The 21496-nt window shown below is 50.7% G+C and overlaps 1 protein-coding gene across 1 annotated transcript in view; it reads right to left on the reverse strand.

Annotated features, from left to right (window-relative positions):
- PODNL1 (podocan like 1) overlaps positions 1–20380 on the reverse strand; it is an 867675-nt gene extending 847295 nt beyond the window's left edge. The window contains exon 1 of the mRNA XM_069604378.1: positions 19966–20380. Coding sequence (XP_069460479.1) covers positions 19966–19968 — 3 coding nt within the window. The 5' untranslated portion in view covers positions 19969–20380. The remainder of the gene's footprint in view (positions 1–19965) is intronic.
- Between the last annotated feature and the right edge of the window lie 1116 nt (positions 20381–21496).

The following is a 21496-nucleotide window of genomic DNA, read 5'->3' on the forward strand; positions in this document are numbered from 1 at the left end:
GGGGAATGGGGTGTGTGGCCCCTCACGTACAAACATACATGCATGTATACACTGCCTGACATGCACGCACGGATACATTCATACATGCATGCAATCCACACACACCTTCAAAAACACTTTTTCTCCTTGCCTGTCTCCCTCTGGGCCTGCTCAGGCACTACCCTTTTACACGTCTGCATCTCACAGACTATTTAGTTAAACAAATGATGGCGAACCGTTGGTGGCACGGCGGGCCAAATACAAGTTGCACTCACCATTAAAGCCTTTAGCGTCCACATAGGGGGGTCTACTGATATCATCACCTGTGCAGGCTTTTGTTCTCTGCACGTTTGCTGTTGCCCCAGTCACGTTGACAACTGTTTTCTCACCTTGGAGAGCGGTTTATTTATTTATTTTAAAGTTCAAAAGTACGTTTAAAAGTAAGTAAATGCACCGTTCTGTGAGGTGAGAAATGTGACCCCTTCTTGGTCTGAGTCCAGTCTGGGTGTCGCAGCAGAGGGGGTACTGCTGCCTCAAAGTGGGAGTATGTTAGTCCTCCCAAGCCTTGTGCCACCCATGGCTCCAGTCCTCTGGGTCCACATGAATCCAGAGCGGCTCGTAAGGACAAAACTCGGAAACCGTCTTTCTCATGCTACGTTCCAGCCCTCTGCAAACTCGGAAACTCTCTTTCTCATGCTACGCTCCAGCCCTCTGCATCCACATGAATCCAGAGCGGCTCGTAAGGACAAAACTCGGAAACTGTCTTTCTCATGCTACGCTCCAGCCCTCTGCATCCACATGAATCCAGAGCGGCTCGTAAGGACAAAACTCGGAAACTCTCTTTCTCATGCTACGCTCCAGCCCTCTGCATCCACATGAATCCAGAGCGGCTCGTAAGGACAAAACTCGGAAACTGTCTTTCTCATGCTACGCTCCAGCCCTCTGCATCCACATGAATCCAGAGCGGCTCGTAAGGACAAAACTCGGAAACTCTCTTTCTCATGCTACGCTCCAGCCCTCTGCATCCACATGAATCCAGAGCGGCTCGTAAGGACAAAACTCGGAAACCGTCTTTCTCATGCTACGCTCCAGCCCTCTGCATCCACATGAATCCAGAGCGGCTCGTAAGGACAAAACTCGGAAACCGTCTTTCTCATGCTACGCTCCAGCCCTCTGGATCCCCATGAATCCAGACCGGCTCGTAAGGACAAAACTCGGAAACCGTCTTTCTCATGCTACGCTCCAGTCCTCTGGATCCCCATGAATCCAGACCGGCTCGTAAGGACAAAACTCGGAAACCGTCTTTCTCATGCTACGCTCCAGCCCTCTGCATCCACATGAATCCAGAGCGGCTCGTAAGGACAAAACTCGGAAACCGTCTTTCTCATGCTACGCTCCAGTCCTCTGGATCCCCATGAATCCAGAGCGGCTCGTAAGGACAAAACTCGGAAACCGTCTTTCTCATGCTACGCTCCAGCCCTCTGCATCCACATGAATCCAGAGCGGCTCGTAAGGACAAAACTCGGAAACCATCTTTCTCATGCTACGCTCCAGTCCTCTGGATCCCCATGAATCCAGACCGGCTCGTAAGGGCAAAACTGGGAAAACGTTCATCTCATTCTACGCTGCAGTCCTCTGGATCCCTGCAAAACTCGGAAACCATCCTTCTCATGATACAATCCAGTACTCTAAATCCCCATGAATCCAGAGCGGCTCATAAGAGCACACCTTGAAAACCGTCCTTCTCATGCTACGCTCCAGTCCTCTGGACCTCCATGCACCCAGACAGGCTCGCAAGGGCAAAACTTTAAAACTATCCTTCTCATGAGACAATCCAGTACTCTAGATCCACACTGTGCCAGACAGCCTCAAAGAGGCATGGGTACGGCCACTACTAAAAAAAAACACACTCGACCCAGAAATACCCAACAACTACAGGCCCATCACCACCGTCCCATTTCTACTCAAGATTCTGGACAAAGTTGCCTATACGCAAATTCACCAATACCTAGAAACTAATCACATCTTAGGCAAAAGACAATCAGGATTAAGACCAGGACAGAATCCGCCCTACTCGACCTCAAAATTCAACTTAACGACATCATGGACAAAGGCAAACCGGCACTTCTCCTCCTCCTAGACTTGTCCGCTGCCTTCGTCCTCGTCAACCATGATATCCTCGGAACACAACTAAAAAACAATGCCCACTTCTCCCTGCAAGTCATTTCATGGGTCACCTCCTTCATCAAAGGCAGACTAATGAGAGTCTTCTCTGACTCAGCAAGAACCACCCCCACAGCCATTCACTGTGGTATACCACAGGGTTCCTGCATCGCCCCCACTCTGTATAATATCTTCACCCTCCCCTTTTCAATGAACTTGATCATCGTGACATAGCATATACAAACTATGCCGATGACACTCAAGTCATACTCCCACTCTATGACCAAGACGCAGCAGCGCTAACCAAGACATACACAGCTATTAAGACCTGGATGGCAGCCAACGGACTCTGCCTAAATGGGGAAAAAACCAAAATCCTCATATTAGGCACTAAAGAGACACTCAACAAACTCCCCATCCCGTACAAAACCCTTCTGCATCGACAACTCCACCATTATAGTCTCAACGGCAGTGAAAACACTGTGAGTCTACCTCGACTCCTCCCTATCCATTTCACGACAGGTCAGTGCGATAGCCTCTTCTGCTGCCCTCACCACCAAGATTATCAATGCAGTCAAACCATTCCTCTCCGCAAAAAACTGCCTATCCATTGCCAGAGCTACGGTCGGCACCAAACTTGATTACTGCAATGCCCTCTTCCTAGGCAGATCCGTAAAAAACCTCAATAAACTCCAAGTCACCCAGAACAATGCGCTTAGAGCAGCTTTGAGCATTCCCAAAAGAGAACATATATCACAGGCCAGGAAAGAAGCTCACTGGCTACCAGTCAGAGAATGCATCCTTTTCAAAACTATGGCCATCACCCACCAAGGCCTCTCCTCTGACGCCCCGCCTTACCTCTCAGACAGGATCACGCCCAACACATCCAACCGCCCCACCAGAGCCCACCTGGCCAACCAGATCTATGTACCCACCTTCAAAAGAATGAAAATGGGAGGCTCCAGCTTTCAACACGTGGCTCCCAAAAAATGGAACGCCCTGCCCACTGCACTAAGAATTGAAAAATCCCACACTGTCTTCCGCAAACTATTGAAAACGAACCTGTTCACATGAATATTTCAATGCTCCTCCAGTGCATCTTGCATGTAACTCCATTCTATGCCATATAATCACTTGTCAATGTATTAAGTATCATCTTCACATGTATTATGACCAAGCGAGTATCCTGTAACAGCGCCACAATGCCCCAGGGCCGCTGTGCGTTTTATAAATTCAAACAAATAAACAAATAAAAAATAAACAAATCCAGAGAAGCTCATAAGGACAAAACTCAGAAACGTTCCTTCTCATGCTACGCTCCAGTCCTCTGGATCCACATGAATCCAGAGAAGCTTGTAAGGGCAAAAATCGAAAACCGTCCTTCCCATGCTCCGCTCCAGTCCTCTCTATCCTGATGAATCCAGACTGGCTCGTACAAGCAAAACCTGGAAACCGTCCTTCTCATGCTACGCTCCAGTCCTCTGGATCCCCATGAATCCAGACTGGCTCGTAAGGGCAAAACTTGGAAACCGTCCTTCTCATGCTACGCCCCAGTCCTCTGGATTCCCATGAATCCAGACTGGCTCGTAAGGCCAAGACTCTGCAACCGTCCTTCTCATGCTGCGCTCCAGTCCTCTGGATCCCCATGAATCCAGACTGGCCCGCAAGGGGAAAACTTGGAAACCGTCCTTCTCATGCTACGCCCCAGTCCTCTGGATCCCCATGAATCCAGACTGGCTCGTAAGGGCAAAACTTGGAAACCGTCCTTCTCATGCTACTCTTCAGTCCTCTGGATCCCCATGACTCCAGACTGGCTCGTAAGGGCAAAACTTGGAAACCGTCCTTCTCATGCTACTACACTCCATTCGTCTCCTCTGGATGACCATCCCTTTGACAGTCCGGTCTGCTCCAACTTTCCATCAGTCTAGGAAAGAACTGAAGACCTGGCTATTCCAACTCGGTGTAACCTAGAATCGGGCTGCCTTGCCCACGGTTCCATCCCTATATTTTACCCTGAATATTATTACTGAACCCGTAGCCCCTTTAGCGAGGTAGCCTCTATGGGATGGATGGGGGATGCAGAAGTTACTCAAAAATCAATAATAAGAACGATTCAAAAAGTTGTAAAAATGTTAGCTGCTTTATCAACAATAATCTAAAACAGGGAGTACAACGGACATCAACGGACGTCTCACAGCATAATTCTCAGCGAGTTTCATAAATAAACACAGTTATATAGTAAAACCTCGTCATCACTGATGTCATACTACGCTGCAAAGTACAACAACCTAAGTTGAATTGTGGTCGGACAACGGGAAACATCTAGGTCTACTTTCTATGGGGGATAGAATTGTGATTGGGTCTCTACAGCCAGGTGGACAACTAAGCCCACGCCGAGTGCAAGTCATCTTCAGTGTCATAAAATACACAACGTTTCATTGGATCTCAAACTATAGGGCTCTTTACTACGTGGCCCTCTACATTTGGTTGGCATGCTCATGCCCTTCTGGAATATTCCACTTGCTAGCAGCATGCAAGCTGGTACCCCAGGTGCTGGTGGGTTGGACTTGACCATGCCTACCCACCCAATTAGCCCATCATCCATCATCACTCAAGCTGTCTGCCATTCAAATAGTCTTTGAACTTGGCCTTGCAAAGTATCACTGCTCCTGGGAATAGAAGGGAGTGTGAGCATGCTCTTATCTTCAAGTCTCGGCGTAGCTTACCCAAAGTCTATTTCCATCTAGACCATGTGACAGGAGACCATGTTTTGAGCTCCTTCGTATTAAATACTATTAAAATGAATAGAACTTGGCACTCATTGTCTTTCCGTCGCACCTTAAGAGGAGCTCGTCTCGCCACTCACATTCATTGTATCTTTCCATGATAGATAACGAGTTTTTTGGCTGCCTCAACCCTTGACACTGGGTCAGACAAGCCTTCTCGATTCTTCCTCCATAGTCAGCTGTTCTTATTCTACTGCACCACACTTTCAGGCCTCCTGTTCATGGGGTCCGAGTTTGCTAAACTACGACGAGGAAGATCCAGATTCTATATAATGGTGGGACAGCCTGCAGTCTATTTACAACGTATAGCCAGCCTTCATGAATACTTAGTCTACTTGCGTTACTTGTTTATGTACATTTATGAAAACAGCTTGCATTTTCTCCAGTGCTCTTTGCGCGTGCAATCTTCATTCCACGCATAAACGGTCACTCGATCCTCTACTTCGCATTCAGATTCTATATGGTCTATCCACCTTCTCTCTTGGCATCCCTTCTGGGCGCGTCATCTTGCTTCATGTGACGTCACCAGTCTCCTCTTCCATCCGTCTTTACAAGCTCTTCAGGGATCTGGAATGGATACCTTGTCTCAAAGGCTTTTTCGTGTTATGGGCATCAGTACAGGTGTTGTGCTTGTCACTTTTTCTGGTTCCCAACATATAGGCAAAATGGGGGCGGGACTTCCGGTAGAGACATTTGGCTCCTCCTCTACATTGCTAATATGGAAAACTGAAATTCTCGCTGCCAATGTTTTGCACTGAGATCTGTACAGCGCTCTTTTGCTCCAGAGCTAGGTTTGTGCTATAAAATATATTTTAATAATAATACAAATAATGATTGGATTATCTCCTTCCCCATTAACATGGGCGGCCCCAAGGGTGGGCTTGGGAGGCCTCAAGCCCTCCCACTTTAATGCAGCAGTCATCAATATGCTGTGAGGCCCAGCCCGGGCTTGGATGGCAAAAAGCTGTCATATTTGTAAACTCAGAGAGCGGCGTAATTACTTAGTTTTAACAGTACTTTTAAACTTAACATAAATACATTGCTCTCCAAGGTGAGAAAATAGTCATTTACTGTGACTGCGGCCTCGGCAAACGTGCTGAGGACAAAAGCCTGCCCAGGCATGATATCGATAGACCCCAATGATTAGCCTTCCTTTGTTTAACTAAATAGCCTGTGAGATGCAGAGGTGTAGACAGGGTAGGGCCTGAGAGGGTCCACAGGGAAACGGGTAAGAAAAAAAACATTTTTTGTTTGTGTTTTTGTGTGGATTGTATGCATGTTTATATGTACGAATACAAGTGCACTGTCACGGTTTCGCGCTTGTCCCTTCAATGATTCTAGCACACAATCTTGACTGTTTCACTGTTGCCGACATGTGTTTCGACCTTCTGGTCGTTTTCAATGCTTTGCTATATACAGTCAATTCACATGATTAGTTATTAAAAATTAAAGATTAAATAATTGTATCAGATACAATCATGAAACAATAATGAAAAACAACAAGTATAAATTCATCAACATTACTATTTCGCATCCAAACTTCGCCAATTCACAGAGGTTGAGAAGAGTTTGGGAAATGGTAGCAAATTGAAATAAATAAAATTAAATAATAAAGAAAAAAGTATAAAGCTCTGTTAGTTATATATCTTTCCTGCTTTGCTATTCAGTTTGTTATTAAAATTTCAGTCGATAAACTAAACACAGTTTTTCATAATAAATATTCAAAATTCCTCAGAATTAATGAGAGATTCCGATTCACCAGAAAGTCCGATTAAGGAAAAGTGGCTCACCTACACATGTGTATTGCAATTACCATAAGTGGCAATTATTAATAATTACAAATTGTTCCATTTGTGATATTTTTTGAAAAAGTACTAAAATAAACTTGGTTGTGATATGTCCCACACTGTGATAGTAACACCAATACCCTGGAGTATAATATCAGGACAATGGGCCTTATTCTAAGTTTTCCGATCCGGAAACAACGGTTCGCCTGCCGGAGCTGCTGTGCCGGACAGGGCTGACACGGCAGGCAAAGCCATCACGGAAACACTGGCACCGTTAACACCGGTGCCGGTGCTTCCGTGGTCCCCATTCTCATAGAGTCCTATAGGGCTCTAGGGCAATGGGGACTTACAATTTGCCGGCGCTTGACTTTCTGGGTCGCCGGGATTGTAATCCCCCAGTGTTACCAGGAAGTCAGGCGCCAGTAAATATTTACAGTTCTGGCGGTAACCTGCCAGTATCACCGGCTCGGTTACCGCCGGACACGTAATGAGGCCCAATGTGTCTAATTTTAACTCACCAATTGTGTCTATCTCTTCTGTCGTCCTATCAAGGAATATATATTCCTAAATATATATAATCAGTTGATAATTGACATTTGTATTGAATTCCTTGTAGTGTAAGTCATTTGAGTTATTCTCACCCAATGCGCCGGTGCTTCCGTGGTCCCCATAGAGTCCCATAGAGTCCGTCTCCGTCTCGGGTTTCGTACACCTAGCATTCCCAGGTCTGGAATTAGATGAGTACGCTTGAACCCGAGCATACGCAGTCACTGTGTCGCCCAGCTGTGGTAAGGAACTTCGAGGGTGCTTTGCTGCTGTGCCCCCCTGTGCCCCCAGACCTGCTGCAGAGGAATGGGCCTGATAACTTCATCATTTTTACGCACAAGTGTCCCTTGAGGGCCACTCTCCTTCATGGAGGTGCCCTGTGCTACTGAGCTATTCCCAACTCTTGGATACTGCTCTGCCCTCTTGAGGAGACCCTCCTCGAATAGGGGGAACTTATTCTTCACTGCCTCACCCACCTTCCTGAGCTGCTTCAGCCCCTGCAAGAGACCCCGTGTTCACCCATTTGCACGATCGCGTGCACCAACACAGAAATTACTTTTGAGAGCTGGGCTCCACTCATCGTAGGGACTGGACTGCTTCTTAGTTAGGGTTTGATAAGTAAAGTACTGCCTAAATAATATTTGCACCGTTTGCTCCCTTTTGTTCGCAGGTTGCGGGCCCTTACTGTGCACTATTCCATTAGGCCACTGGTGACTGTATGTATAATTAATAGTAGCGTTGTGTTAGTTTAGTTATTACTGCTATTTGCTTTGTGTTTGATTTAAAAGGCCTTTAATAAATGTATAATTATTTGTGATATATAAACCTGACTGAGAGTAATTTGTAGTGTTTTTTACTCTGTGTGCTCATTGTGGCCTTTCAATCATCCTCACGCCACCAAAGCTACCCTGATTGGTCTGGCTTGTCCAGAGGTTACCCTGTTCCAAGAAACTAGGCTGGTCTTCTGAACCTCTGCCCCTCCAGGTTAGAGTTCAGAAATCCATCTTAACACTGAGCGCTTCTGTTATCCATATACACCCCTCTTTACCTTATCGTGTATATATGTATGTGTGTAAGTGTGTGTATGTATGTTTGTATGTCAGAGCGTGTCTAAGTGCGTGCGCATGAATACATGCAGTGTGAATGTTCTGGGTGCTCGTGTGAATGACAGACGCTGTATGAGTGTGTGTGTGTACGTGTCCGCGTGCCAGGCTCGGACTGGGGTTTAAAACTGTCTCGGGCACTAATGTAAAAGTGGCGACCAGTTGCAAATGGCAATTCATTCCTTTTGTGACAGGCAACTGAGAGTTTTTTGATAAAATATGATGCAAATTGTGTTTTTTAAAGAATATTTATTCAGCAACACTGGTCAAAACAATTAGCCGCCTGGTGAAGTAACTCATCAAATTGGCCCACATTGGCTAAAAAATGTCCCACTTTAACCCAAAAAACGGGCCTGCACTAGCATTTTGCGTTTTTGGTTCGGGCGTTGCCCTATTGCCCTATAGGCCAGTCCGACCCTGGCACGCGCATTCGAGCATGAACATTCGTTGCCAGGAGCATGGCATGTTTTACTGGCATTTTTGGACAAAGCAAAGCCAACTTGACTGTTATGTGAAGGGGGGGTTGCAGTAGGGAAGGGCACTGCAATGGGGCTGGCCGGGTCCTACTGTGGCAGTGAAGTTTGTACTTACATGGGGGAGGGCACCTTTCCTTACTGTGGCATGGCATTCTTTTACTGGTGTTAAGGTCAAGGTCAACATGATGAGTGTTCTTACATAGGCGGGGCGGGGCGGGGCTTTGTGCATCCAGTAAAGCGTGACATTTTCTACTGGCATTAGGGGGCAAATACAACATGATGAGTGTTCTTACATAGGCGGGGCGGGGCTTTGTGCATCCAGTAAAGCGTGACATTTTCTACTGGCATTAGGGGGCAAATACAACATGATGAGTGTTCTTACATAGGCGGGGCGGGGCTTTGTGCATCCAGTAAAGCGTGACATTTTCTACTGGCATTAGGGGGCAAATACAACATGATGAGTGTTCATATATGGGGGATTTGTGCATCCAGTAAAGCGTGACATTTTCTACTGGCATTAGGGGGCAAATACAACATGATGAGTGTTCTTACATAGGCGGGGCGGGGCGGGGCTTTGTGCATCCAGTAAAGCAATGTTTTCTACTGGCATTAGGGGGCAAATACAACATGATGAGTGTTCTTACATAGGCGGGGTGGGGCGGGGCTTTGTGCATCCAGTAAAGCAATGTTTTCTACTGGCATTAGGGGGCAAATACAACATGATGAGTGTTCTTACATAGGCGGGGTGGGGCGGGGCTTTGTGCATCCAGTAAAGCAATGTTTTCTACTGGCATTAGGGGGCAAATACAACATGATGAGTGTTCTTACATAGGCGGGGTGGGGCGGGGCTTTGTGCATCCAGTAAAGCAATGTTTTCTACTGGCATTAGGGGGCAAATACAACATGATGAGTGTTCTTACATAGGCGGGGCGGGGCGGGGCTTTGTGCATCCAGTAAAGCAATGTTTTCTACTGGCATTAGGGGGCAAATACAACATGATGAGTGTTCTTACATAGGCGGGGCGGGGCGGGGCTTTGTGCATCCAGTAAAGCGTGACATTTTCTACTGGCATTAGGGGGCAAATACAACATGATGAGTGTTCTTACATAGGCAGGGCGGGGCGGGGCTTTGTGCATCCAGTAAAGCGCGACATTTTCTACTGGCATTAGGGGGCAAATACAACATGATGAGTGTTCTTACATAGGCGGGGCGGGGCGGGGCTTTGTGCATCCAGTAAAGCGTGACATTTTCTACTGGCATTAGGGGGCAAATACAACATGATGAGTGTTCTTACATAGGCGGGGCGGGGCGGGGCTTTGTGCATCCAGTAAAGCGTGACATTTTCTACTGGCATTAGGGGGCAAATACAACATGATGAGTGTTCATATATGGGGGATTTGTGCATCCAGTAAAGCGTGACATTTTCTACTGGCATTAGGGGGCAAATACAACATGATGAGTGTTCATATATGGGGGATTTGTGCATCCAGTAAAGCGTGACATTTTCTACTGGCATTAGGGGGCAAATACAACATGATGAGTGTTCATATATGGGGGATTTGTGCATCCAGTAAAGCGTGACATTTTCTACTGGCATTAGGGGGTAAATACAACATGATGAGTGTTCATATATGGGGGATTTGTGCATCCAGTAAAGCGTGACATTTTCTACTGGCATTAGGGGGCAAATACAACATGATGAGTGTTCATATATGGGGGATTTGTGCATCCAGTAAAGCGTGACATTTTCTACTGGCATTAGGGGGCAAATACAACATGATGAGTGTTCTTACATAGGCGGGGCGGGGCGGGGCTTTGTGCATCCAGTAAAGCGTGACATTTTCTACTGGCATTAGGGGGCAAATACAACATGATGAGTGTTCTTACATAGGCGGGGCGGGGCGGGGCTTTGTGCATCCAGTAAAGCGTGACATTTTCTACTGGCATTAGGGGGCAAATACAACATGATGAGTGTTCTTACATAGGCGGGGCGGGGCGGGGCTTTGTGCATCCAGTAAAGCGTGACATTTTCTACTGGCATTAGGGGGCAAATACAACATGATGAGTGTTCATATATGGGGGATTTGTGCATCCAGTAAAGCGTGACATTTTCTACTGGCATTAGGGGGCAAATACAACATGATGAGTGTTCATATATGGGGGATTTGTGCATCCAGTAAAGCGTGACATTTTCTACTGGCATTAGGGGGCAAATACAACATGATGAGTGTTCATATATGGGGGATTTGTGCATCCAGTAAAGCGTGACATTTTCTACTGGCATTAGGGGGCAAATACAACATGATGAGTGTTCTTACATAGGCAGGGCGGGGCGGGGCTTTGTGCATCCAGTAAAGCGTGACATTTTCTACTGGCATTAGGGGGCAAATACAACATGATGAGTGTTCTTACATAGGCGGGGCGGGGCGGGGCTTTGTGCATCCAGTAAAGCGTGACATTTTCTACTGGCATTAGGGGGCAAATACAACATGATGAGTGTTCTTACATAGGCGGGGCGGGGCGGGGCTTTGTGCATCCAGTAAAGCGTGACATTTTCTACTGGCATTAGGGGGCAAATACAACATGATGAGTGTTCATATATGGGGGATTTGTGCATCCAGTAAAGCGTGACATTTTCTACTGGCATTAGGGGGCAAATACAACATGATGAGTGTTCATATATGGGGGATTTGTGCATCCAGTAAAGCGTGACATTTTCTACTGGCATTAGGGGGCAAATACAACATGATGAGTGTTCATATATGGGGGATTTGTGCATCCAGTAAAGCGTGACATTTTCTACTGGCATTAGGGGGCAAATACAACATGATGAGTGTTCATATATGGGGGATTTGTGCATCCAGTAAAGCGTGACATTTTCTACTGGCATTAGGGGGCAAATACAACATGATGAGTGTTCATATATGGGGGATTTGTGCATCCAGTAAAGCGTGACATTTTCTACTGGCATTAGGGGGCAAATACAACATGATGAGTGTTCTTACATAGGCGGGGCGGGGCGGGGCTTTGTGCATCCAGTAAAGCGTGACATTTTCTACTGGCATTAGGGGGCGAATACAACATGATGAGTGTTCTTACATAGGCGGGGCGGGGCGGGGCTTTGTGCATCCAATAAAGCGTGACATTTTCTACTGGCATTAGGGGGCAAATACAACATGATGAGTGTTCTTACATAGGCGGGGCGGGGCGGGGCTTTGTGCATCCAGTAAAGCGTGACATTTTCTACTGGCATTAGGGGGCAAATACAACATGATGAGTGTTCATATATGGGGGATTTGTGCATCCAGTAAAGCGTGACATTTTCTACTGGCATTAGGGGGCAAATACAACATGATGAGTGTTCATATATGGGGGATTTGTGCATCCAGTAAAGCGTGACATTTTCTACTGGCATTAGGGGGCAAATACAACATGATGAGTGTTCATATATGGGGGATTTGTGCATCCAGTAAAGCGTGACATTTTCTACTGGCATTAGGGGGCAAATACAACATGATGAGTGTTCATATATGGGGGATTTGTGCATCCAGTAAAGCGTGACATTTTCTACTGGCATTAGGGGGCAAATACAACATGATGAGTGTTCATATATGGGGGATTTGTGCATCCAGTAAAGCGTGACATTTTCTACTGGCATTAGGGGGCAAATACAACATGATGAGTGTTCATATATGGGGGATTTGTGTAATAATGATTTATTTGTATAGGGCTTTTGCAGAGAACACACCCAAAAGAAGTTGCTACTCATGTATCGACCTCCAGAGCCAGTGTATTACTGGCATCATGGGCAAAGTAGGTAGTATTTTCCTATGTGGCAATACTGGCATATATAGGAGCACCAGAATGGACCAGTGGGCGAAGGCATCACACCTGCAGAGCCCTAGCAGACAGTGGGCAAAGGCATCCCACTTGCAGAGCCCTGGCAGACAGTGGGCAAAGGCATCACACTTGCAGAGCCCTGGCAGACAGTGGGCAAAGGCATCACACTTGCACTAGCCCTGGCAGACAGTGGGCAAAGGCATCACACTTGCACTAGCCCTGGCAGACAGTGGGCAAAGGCATCACACTTGCACTAGCCCTGGCAGACAGTGGGCAAAGGCATCCCACTTGCAGATCCCTGGCAGACAGTGGGCAAAGGTATCACACTTGCACTAGCCCTGGCAGAGAGTGGGCGAAGGCATCATGGAGATGTGTTTACACTTGCAGAGCCCTGGCAGACGGTGGGCAAAGGTATCACACTTGCAGAGCCCTGGCAGACAGTGGGTGAAGGCATCACACTTGCAGAGCCCTGGCAGACAGTGGGCGAAGGCATCACACTTGCAGAGCCCTGGCAGACAGTGGGCAAAGGCATCACACTTGCACTAGCCCTGGCAGACAGTGGGCAAAGGCATCCCACTTGCAGATCCCTGGCAGACAGTGGGTGAAGGCATCACACTTGCAGAGCCTGGCAGACAGTGGGCGAAGGCATCATGGAGATGTGTTTACACTTGCAGAGCCCTGGCAGACAGTGGGTGAAGTCATCACACTTGCAGAGCCTGGCAGACAGTGGGTGAAGGCATCACACTTGCAGATCCCTCGCAGACAGTGGGCGAAGGCAACACACTTGCAGAGCCCTGGCAGACAGTGGGCGAAGCATTCACACTTGCAGAGCCCTGGCAGACAGTGGGCAAAGGCATCCCACTTGCACTAGCCCTGCCAGACAGTGGGCGAAGGCATCACACTTGCAGAGCCCTGGCAGACAGTGGGCGAAGGCATCACACTTGCAGGGACCTGGCAGACAGTGGGCGAAGGCATCCCACTTGCAGATCCCTCGCAGAGAGTGGGTGAAGGCATCACACTTGCAGAGCCCTGGCAGACAGTGGGCGAAGGCATCACACTTGCAGAGCCCTGGCAGACAGTGGGTAAAGGCATCACACTTGCAGATCCCTCGCAGACAGTGGGCGAAGGCATCCCACTTGCAGATCCCTCGCAGACAGTGGGCGAAGGCATCACCCTTGCAGAGCCCTGGCAGACAGTGGGCAAAGGCATCACACTTGCAGAGCCCTGGAAGACAGTGGGCAAAGGCATCACACTTGCAGAGCCCTGGCAGACAGTGGGCAAAGGCATCCCACTTGCACTAGCCCTGGCAGACAGTGGGCAAAGGCATCATGGAGATGTGTTTACACTTGCAGAGCCCTGGCAGACAGTGGGCGAAGGCATCACACTTGCAGAGCCTTGGCAGACAGTGGGCAAAGGCATCCCACTTGCAGAGCCCTGGCAGACAGTGGGCAAAGGCATCACACTTGCACTAGCCCTGGCAGATAGTGGGCGAAGGCATCACACTTGCACTAGCCCTAGCAGACAGTGGGCAAAGGCATGACACTTGCAGAGCCCTGGCAGACAGTGGGCGAAGGCATGACACTTGCAGAGCCTGGCAGACGGTGGGTGAAGGCATCACACTTGCACTAGCCCTGGCAGACAGTGGGCGAAGGCATCATGGAGATGTGTTTACACTTGCAGAGCCCTGGCAGACGGTGGGCGAAGGCATCACACTTGCAGAGCCCTGGCAGACAGTGGGCAAAGGTATCACACTTGCACTAGCCCTGGCAGAGAGTGGGCGAAGGCATCATGGAGATGTGTTTACACTTGCAGAGCCCTGGCAGACGGTGGGCAAAGGTATCACACTTGCAGAGCCCTGGCAGACAGTGGGCAAAGGCATCACACTTGCAGAGCCCTGGCAGACAGTGGGTGAAGGCATCACACTTGCACTAGCCCTGGCAGACAGTGAGTAAAGGCATCCCACTTGCAGAGCCCTGGCAGACAGTGGGTGAAGGCATCACACATGCAGATCCCTCGCAGACAATGGGTGAAGGCATCATGGAGATGTGTTTACACTTGCAGAGCCCTGGCAGACGGTGGGCGAAGGCATCACACTTGCAGAGCCCTGGCAGACAGTGGGCAAAGGCATCACACTTGCAGAGCCCTGGCAGACAGTGGGCGAAGGCATCACACTTGCACTAGCCCTGGCAGACAGTGGGCAAAGGCATCACACTTGCACTAGCCCTGGCAGACAGTGGGCGAAAGCATCACACTTGCAGAGCCCTGGCAGACAGTGGGCAAAGGCATCCCACTTCCACTAGCCCTGGCAGACGGTGGGCAAAGGCATGACACTTGCAGAGCCTGGCAGACGGTGGGCGAAGGCATCACACTTGCAGAGCCCTGGCAGACAGTGGGCAAAGGCATCACACTTGCACTAGCCCTGGCAGACAGTGGGCGAAGGCATCATGGAGATGTGTTTACACTTGCAGAGCCCTGGCAGACGGTGGGCGAAGGCATCACACTTGCAGAGCCCTGGCAGACAGTGGGCAAAGGTATCACACTTGCACTAGCCCTGGCAGACAGTGGGCGAAGGCATCATGGAGATGTGTTTACACTTGCAGAGCCCTGGCAGACGGTGGGCAAAGGTATCACACTTGCAGAGCCCTGGCAGACAGTGAGCAAAGGCATCACACTTGCAGAGCCCTGGCAGACAGTCGGCGAAGGCATCACACTTGCACTAGCCCTGGCAGACAGTGGGTAAAGGCATCCCACTTGCAGAGCCCTGGCAGACAGTGGGTGAAGGCATCACACTTGCAGATCCCTCGCAGACAATGGGTGAAGGCATCATGGAGATGTGTTTACACTTGCAGAGCCCTGGCAGACGGTGGGCGAAGGCATCACACTTGCAGAGCCCTGGCAGACAGTGGGCAAAGGCATCACACTTGCAGAGCCCTGGCAGACAGTGGGCGAAGGCATCACACTTGCACTAGCCCTGGCAGACAGTGGGCGAAGGCATCACACTTGCAGGGCCATGGCAGACAGTGGCTGAAGGCATCACACTTGCAGCGCCCTGGCAGACAGTGGGCGAAGGCATCACACTTGCACTAGCCCTGGCAGACAGTGGGTGAAGGCATCACACTTGCAGGGACCTGGCAGACAGTGGTCGAAGGCATCCCACTTGCAGATCCCTCGCAGACAGTGGGTGAAGGCATCACACTTGCAGAGCCCTGGCAGACAGTGGGCGAAGGCATCACACTTGCAGAGCCCTGGCAGACAGTGGGTGAAGGCATCACACTTGCAGATCCCTTGCAGACAGTGGGCAAAGGCATCCCACTTGCAGATTCCTCGCAGACAGCGGGCGAAGGCATCACACTTGCAGAGCCCTGGCAGACAGTGGGCAAAGGCATCACACTTGCACTAGCTCTAGCAGACAGTGGGCGAAGGCATCACACTTGCACTAGCCCTGGCAGACAGTGGGTAAAGGCAGCCCACTTGCAGAGCCCTGGCAGACAGTGGGTGAAGGCATCACACTTGCAGATCCCTCGCAGACAATGGGTGAAGGCATCATGGAGATGTGTTTACACTTGCAGAGCCCTGGCAGACGGTGGGCGAAGGCATCACACTTGCAGAGCCCTGGCAGACAGTGGGCAAAGGCATCACACTTGCAGAGCCCTGGCAGACAGTGGGCGAAGGCATCACACTTGCACTAGCCCTGGCAGACAGTGGGCAAAGCCATCACACTTGCACTAGCCCTGGCAGACAGTGGGCGAAAGCATCACACTTGCAGAGCCCTGGCAGACAGTGGGCAAAGGCATCCCACTTCCACTAGCCCTGGCAGACAGTGGGCGAAGGCATCACACTTGCAGAGCCTGGCAGACAATGGGCGAAGGCATCACACTTGCAGAGCCCTGGCAGACAGTGGGCGAAGGCATCACACTTGCAGGGCCCTGGCAGACAGTGGCTGAAGGCATCACACTTGCAGCGCCCTGGCAGACAGTGGGCGAAGGCATCACACTTGCACTAGCCCTGGCAGACAGTGGGCGAAGGCATCACACTTGCAGAGCCCTGGCAGACAGTGGGCGAAGGCATCACACTTGCAGGGACCTGGCAGACAGTGGTCAAAATCATCCCACTTGCAGATCCCTCGCAGACAGTGGGCGAAGGCATCACACTTACAGAGCCCTGGCAGACAGTGGGCGAAGGCATCACACTTGCAGAGCCTGGCAGACAGTGGGTGAAGGCATCACACTTGCAGATCCCTCGCAGACAGTGGGCGAAGGCATCCCACTTGCAGATCCCTCGCAGACAGCGGGCGAAGGCATCACACTTGCAGAGCCCTGGCAGACAGTGGGCAAAGGCATCACACTTGCACTAGCCCTAGCAGACACTGGGCGAAGGCATCATGGAGATGTGTTTACACTTGCAGAGCCCTGGCAGACGGTGGGCAAAGGCATCACACTTGCAGAGCCCTGGCAGACAGTGGGCAAAGGCATTACACTTGCAGAGCCCTGGCAGGCAGTGGGCAAAGGCATCACACTTGCACTAGCCCTGGCAGACAGTGGGCAAAGGCATCCCACTTGCAGAGCCCTGGCAGACAGTGGGTGAAGGCATCATACTTGCAGATCCCTCGCAGACAGTGGTTGAAGGCATCATGGAGATGTGTTTACACTTGCAGAGCCCTGGCAGACGGTGGGCGAAGGCATCACACTTGCAGAGCCCTGGCAGACAGTGGGCAAAGGCATCACACTTGCAGAGCCCTGGCAGACAGTGGGCGAAGGCATCACACTTGCACTAGCCCTGGCAGACAGTGGGCAAAGGCATCACACTTGCACCAGCCCTGGTAGACAGTGGGCGAAGGCATCACACTTGCAGAGCCCTGGCAGACAGTGGGCGAAGGCATCACACTTGCAGAGCCTGGCAGACAGTGGGCGAAGGCATCACACTTGCAGAGCCCTGGCAGACAGTGGATGAAGGCATCACACTTGCAGGGCCCTGGCAGACAGTGGGCGAAGGCATCACACTTGCAGAGCCCTGGCAGACAGTGGGCGAAGGCATCACACTTGCAGAGCCCTGGCAGACAGTGGGCGAAGGCATCACACTTGCAGAGCCTGGCAGACAGTGGGCAAAGGCATCACACTTGCAGAGCCCTGGCAAACAGTGGGTGAAGGCATCACACTTGCAGGGCCCTGGCAGACAGTGGGCGAAGGCATCACACTTGCAGAGCCTGGCAGACAGTGGGTGAAGGCATCACACTTGCAGAGCCTGGCAGACGGTGGGCGAAGGCATCACACTTGCAGAGCCCTGGCAGACAGTGGGCAGAGTCATTGTGAAGATGTGACACTTGCAGACTTTTACAAAAAAGCAAACCGTTTTTTGGATCAAAGGAACAGACCTTAAAATATGCTTCCTCTCTTCTGTCTACCACTCCTTGCACTCAAGTGGCCTACATAAGAAAAAAGATCAACTAATGGCCAGTGGTTGAAGTGAGTGGGAGCGGTTGGGGGCGCTCTTCATCTACTTTTTTTAAATTAAGATTTACTGTTCCTATACTTTTATTTTAAAAAGAAACCATTCAGAATGGAAGTGTAGGAAGAAGTTGGAGCTTGCACTGCAGTGCACTGAATGTTCCCTTAAACAGCAGGCGCCTTTGTTTGGGGGGTTATATTGGTGTGGGACGGAGCTTGGCGATGGGGTTAGTGGGGAGCGGGGCAGGCCAGCAGGGAGCATAGTTCCACCATTTCTTTTCATACACTTCGACCACTGCTAATGAACTAAACGATGCCACCAGCATGCAAGAAGGCCAACATCACAGAAGACAGCACAGTAATGCAAGAGATATTGCATGATTTGACCAGGAGCACCGTGTCGTCTGCTGGCAAAGCCGGGATACAAGCAGGAACGCTTTGGTTCCACAGTCTTGAATTTGATATCTTATTCACCACTTGGACTAACAGCTTATGCTCATCCTTGCAGGTGATTGCCTGGGTTTTACAACACCCCATCTGAGCACACCAATTTCCAGACCGTCATCATACAGGTGACATGTTAGTTTTTATAGCAACTCCTATCTGGTGCAGGTACATTGCTGATTATAGCACCTGTTGTGTTTCAAAACCAGGTACACATGCAGGCAGGTTTACAAACCTCAAAACTAGGAAAGGCTCAGGCAGCCTTGCTGGAATGTGCTATTCTAATCTTGCACAGGAACACATATGTCTGCAATGAGTGCTTAACACGCTGAGCTAACTTCTGAGCCATTGGGGCACTCAGTATGTCAATATGCATTTCACCATCGCCTGTTGCACATGATCAACATAATTCCCTCAGGAAGGAAAGAATGCCACAGAGTTGTGCCGTAAGGAACACACAACCGATGTATACCAGAGTGAACGCAGGAAGCAACACATGATGAATTGATCTTGGCAGTATGGACTTGCCAAAACAGACAGGCAATGGGCCTCATTATAAGCTTGCCGGTCGGTAACAACGGTACCGGTAAGCTAGCCGGCACCGTTGGTACCTGATCGGCAAACTACGAGGTCTGACCTGCCGGGCCGAACGGCACCCGCTCGCAGACCATGTCGGATGCACCGGCACCGTTCACGAGTGTTGCCGGGGTATCCTGCTTCCCATTCCCATTGAGTCCAATGGGGACTAATATTTTCCGGCGCAATGGAATTGGCAATTACTGGGTCTGCCGGAGCAGTAATGCCCCAGTAATTGCCCATTCCCAGGCACCGGTAAATTCATGACTCAGGCGGCAGCTGTGATGGTAATTACCGAAACGGCTACCGCCAAAGTCGTAACAGGCGCAATAGGTTTAGAGCCTCAGCAGCACGCCATAAAATATCCTTGTGTGTGCTATTTAAGTCTGTTGAACAAAGGAATCTTACTTCTTTAGATCAGGCAGCCTTGTGGGGCCCACCTCCAAGGTGGGGGCCCTGGGCGAGTGCCCCTTTTGCCCTCCCATAAAAAGGTCCATGCCCCTGTGGGGGCGAGGAGGCCCATCCAAGACTAGAAGACCGCGTTCAGGGCGTCCCGCGTCCCGAGGATGGAACCCCGCCGAGCCCCCTCCCCGCCTCCCCCCCCCCGCCCCTATCTAATTGCATGCACTTTGAACTGTAGGCAAGGATCCGCTAAGGCATTGAGTAAAACTCGGGACTACATCACTGAGCAGCACAGCGGTCTACGCGGCTGCACCTTGCAGTGCGCACTGCGTGAAGAGTTGCGCCACAGTGCGCACTGTGCGCTGCCCTCTCACCTCATTGCATGCCCAGAGCAGAAGCTGCCAGCAGCGCGGCCTTACCATGTCCAGCGGCTGGTCCTGTGCCCCCAAAGGTGCACGGGCGTCCTTAATCACGCGGACACTTGGGATGTCCCGGTGCAGTGGCGTCAGCTGCTTGGACGGTGCACAGCGCACTGGTGGCAAAGTCGCACACGGTTCAGCGCTGCACTGCGGCCATTAAACGCGCCGGGACCCCGCCGCGCAGCGGTGCCTTGGTGCGAGTGGATGGTCCAGAGCTTCACTGCTGTCACGGCGTTTCAAGGCGCTGTGCTTCCACCGGCGTCCACGTGGGGCAGTCTGGCCCCAGCCGGCAGTGCGCGCGTATTGCGCAAGGCGCTGGCACGATGCGCGGCTCCTCTTGGACTGGGGTGAGAGATGGCGCAGCCGCGCGCCTCTCACATCTGCACCGGCTCTCCCTGTCCTCACGGAACTTGGCCTCATCAGAGCCGGGCTTCCTGTTATTAACTCCGCATTCCTGCTCCTGCGCTACTCCTGCCAGGCAGCCCCAGCACCCCCCCCACCCCCCGCTCCCCTCCGGGGCTCCCGCCCGGCCGCGTGCCTGTCATTCCCAGACTGCAGAGCACTGCGCGACTGCTCCTATCCTGCCATGCAGTACTACTCCTATCCTGCAATGCAGCACTGCACCTATCCTGCCATGCAGTACTACTCCTATCCTGACATGCACTATTGCTCCTATCCTGCCATGCGGGACTGCTCCTATCCTGCCATGCAGTACTACTCCCATCCTGCCATGCACTACTGCTCCTATCCTGCCATGCAGTACTACTCCTATGCTGCCATGCAGCACTGCACCTATCCTGACATGCGGGACCGCTCCTATCCTGCCATGCACTACTGCTCCTATCCTGCCATGCAGCACTGCTCCTATCCTGCCATGCAGTACTGCTCCTATCCTGACATGCGGGACCGCTCCTATCCTGCCATGCACTACTGCTCCTATCCTGCCATGCATTACTACTCCTATCCCGCCATGCGGGACTGCTCCTATCCTGCCATGCAGTACTACTCCTATCCTGCCATGCACGACTGCTCCTATCCTGCCATGCAGTACTACTCCTATCCTGCCATGCAGTACTACTCCTATCCTGCCATGCACGACTGCTCCTATCCTGCCATGCACTACTACTCCTATCCCGCCATGCGGGACTGCTCCTATCCTGCCATGCAGTACTACTCCTATCCTGCCATGCACGACTGCTCCTATCCTGCCATGCAGTACTACTCCTATCCTGCCATGCAGTACTTCTCCCATCCTGCCATGCACTACTGCTCCTATCCTGCCATGCAGTACTACTCCTATGCTGCCATGCAGCACTGCACCTATCCTGACATGCGGGACCGCTCCTATCCTGCCATGCACTACTGCTCCTATCCTGCCATGCAGCACTGCTCCTATCCTGCCATGCAGTACTGCTCCTATCCTGACATGCGGGACCGCTCCTATCCTGCCATGCACTACTGCTCCTATCCTGCCATGCACTACTACTCCTATCCCGCCATGCGGGACTGCTCCTATCCTGCCATGCAGTAC

The sequence above is a fragment of the Ambystoma mexicanum genome, chromosome 3q (genome assembly GCF_040938575.1).
Source record: "Ambystoma mexicanum isolate Mex_15411 chromosome 3q, UKY_AmexF1_1, whole genome shotgun sequence".
NCBI lineage: Eukaryota > Metazoa > Chordata > Amphibia > Caudata > Ambystomatidae > Ambystoma > Ambystoma mexicanum.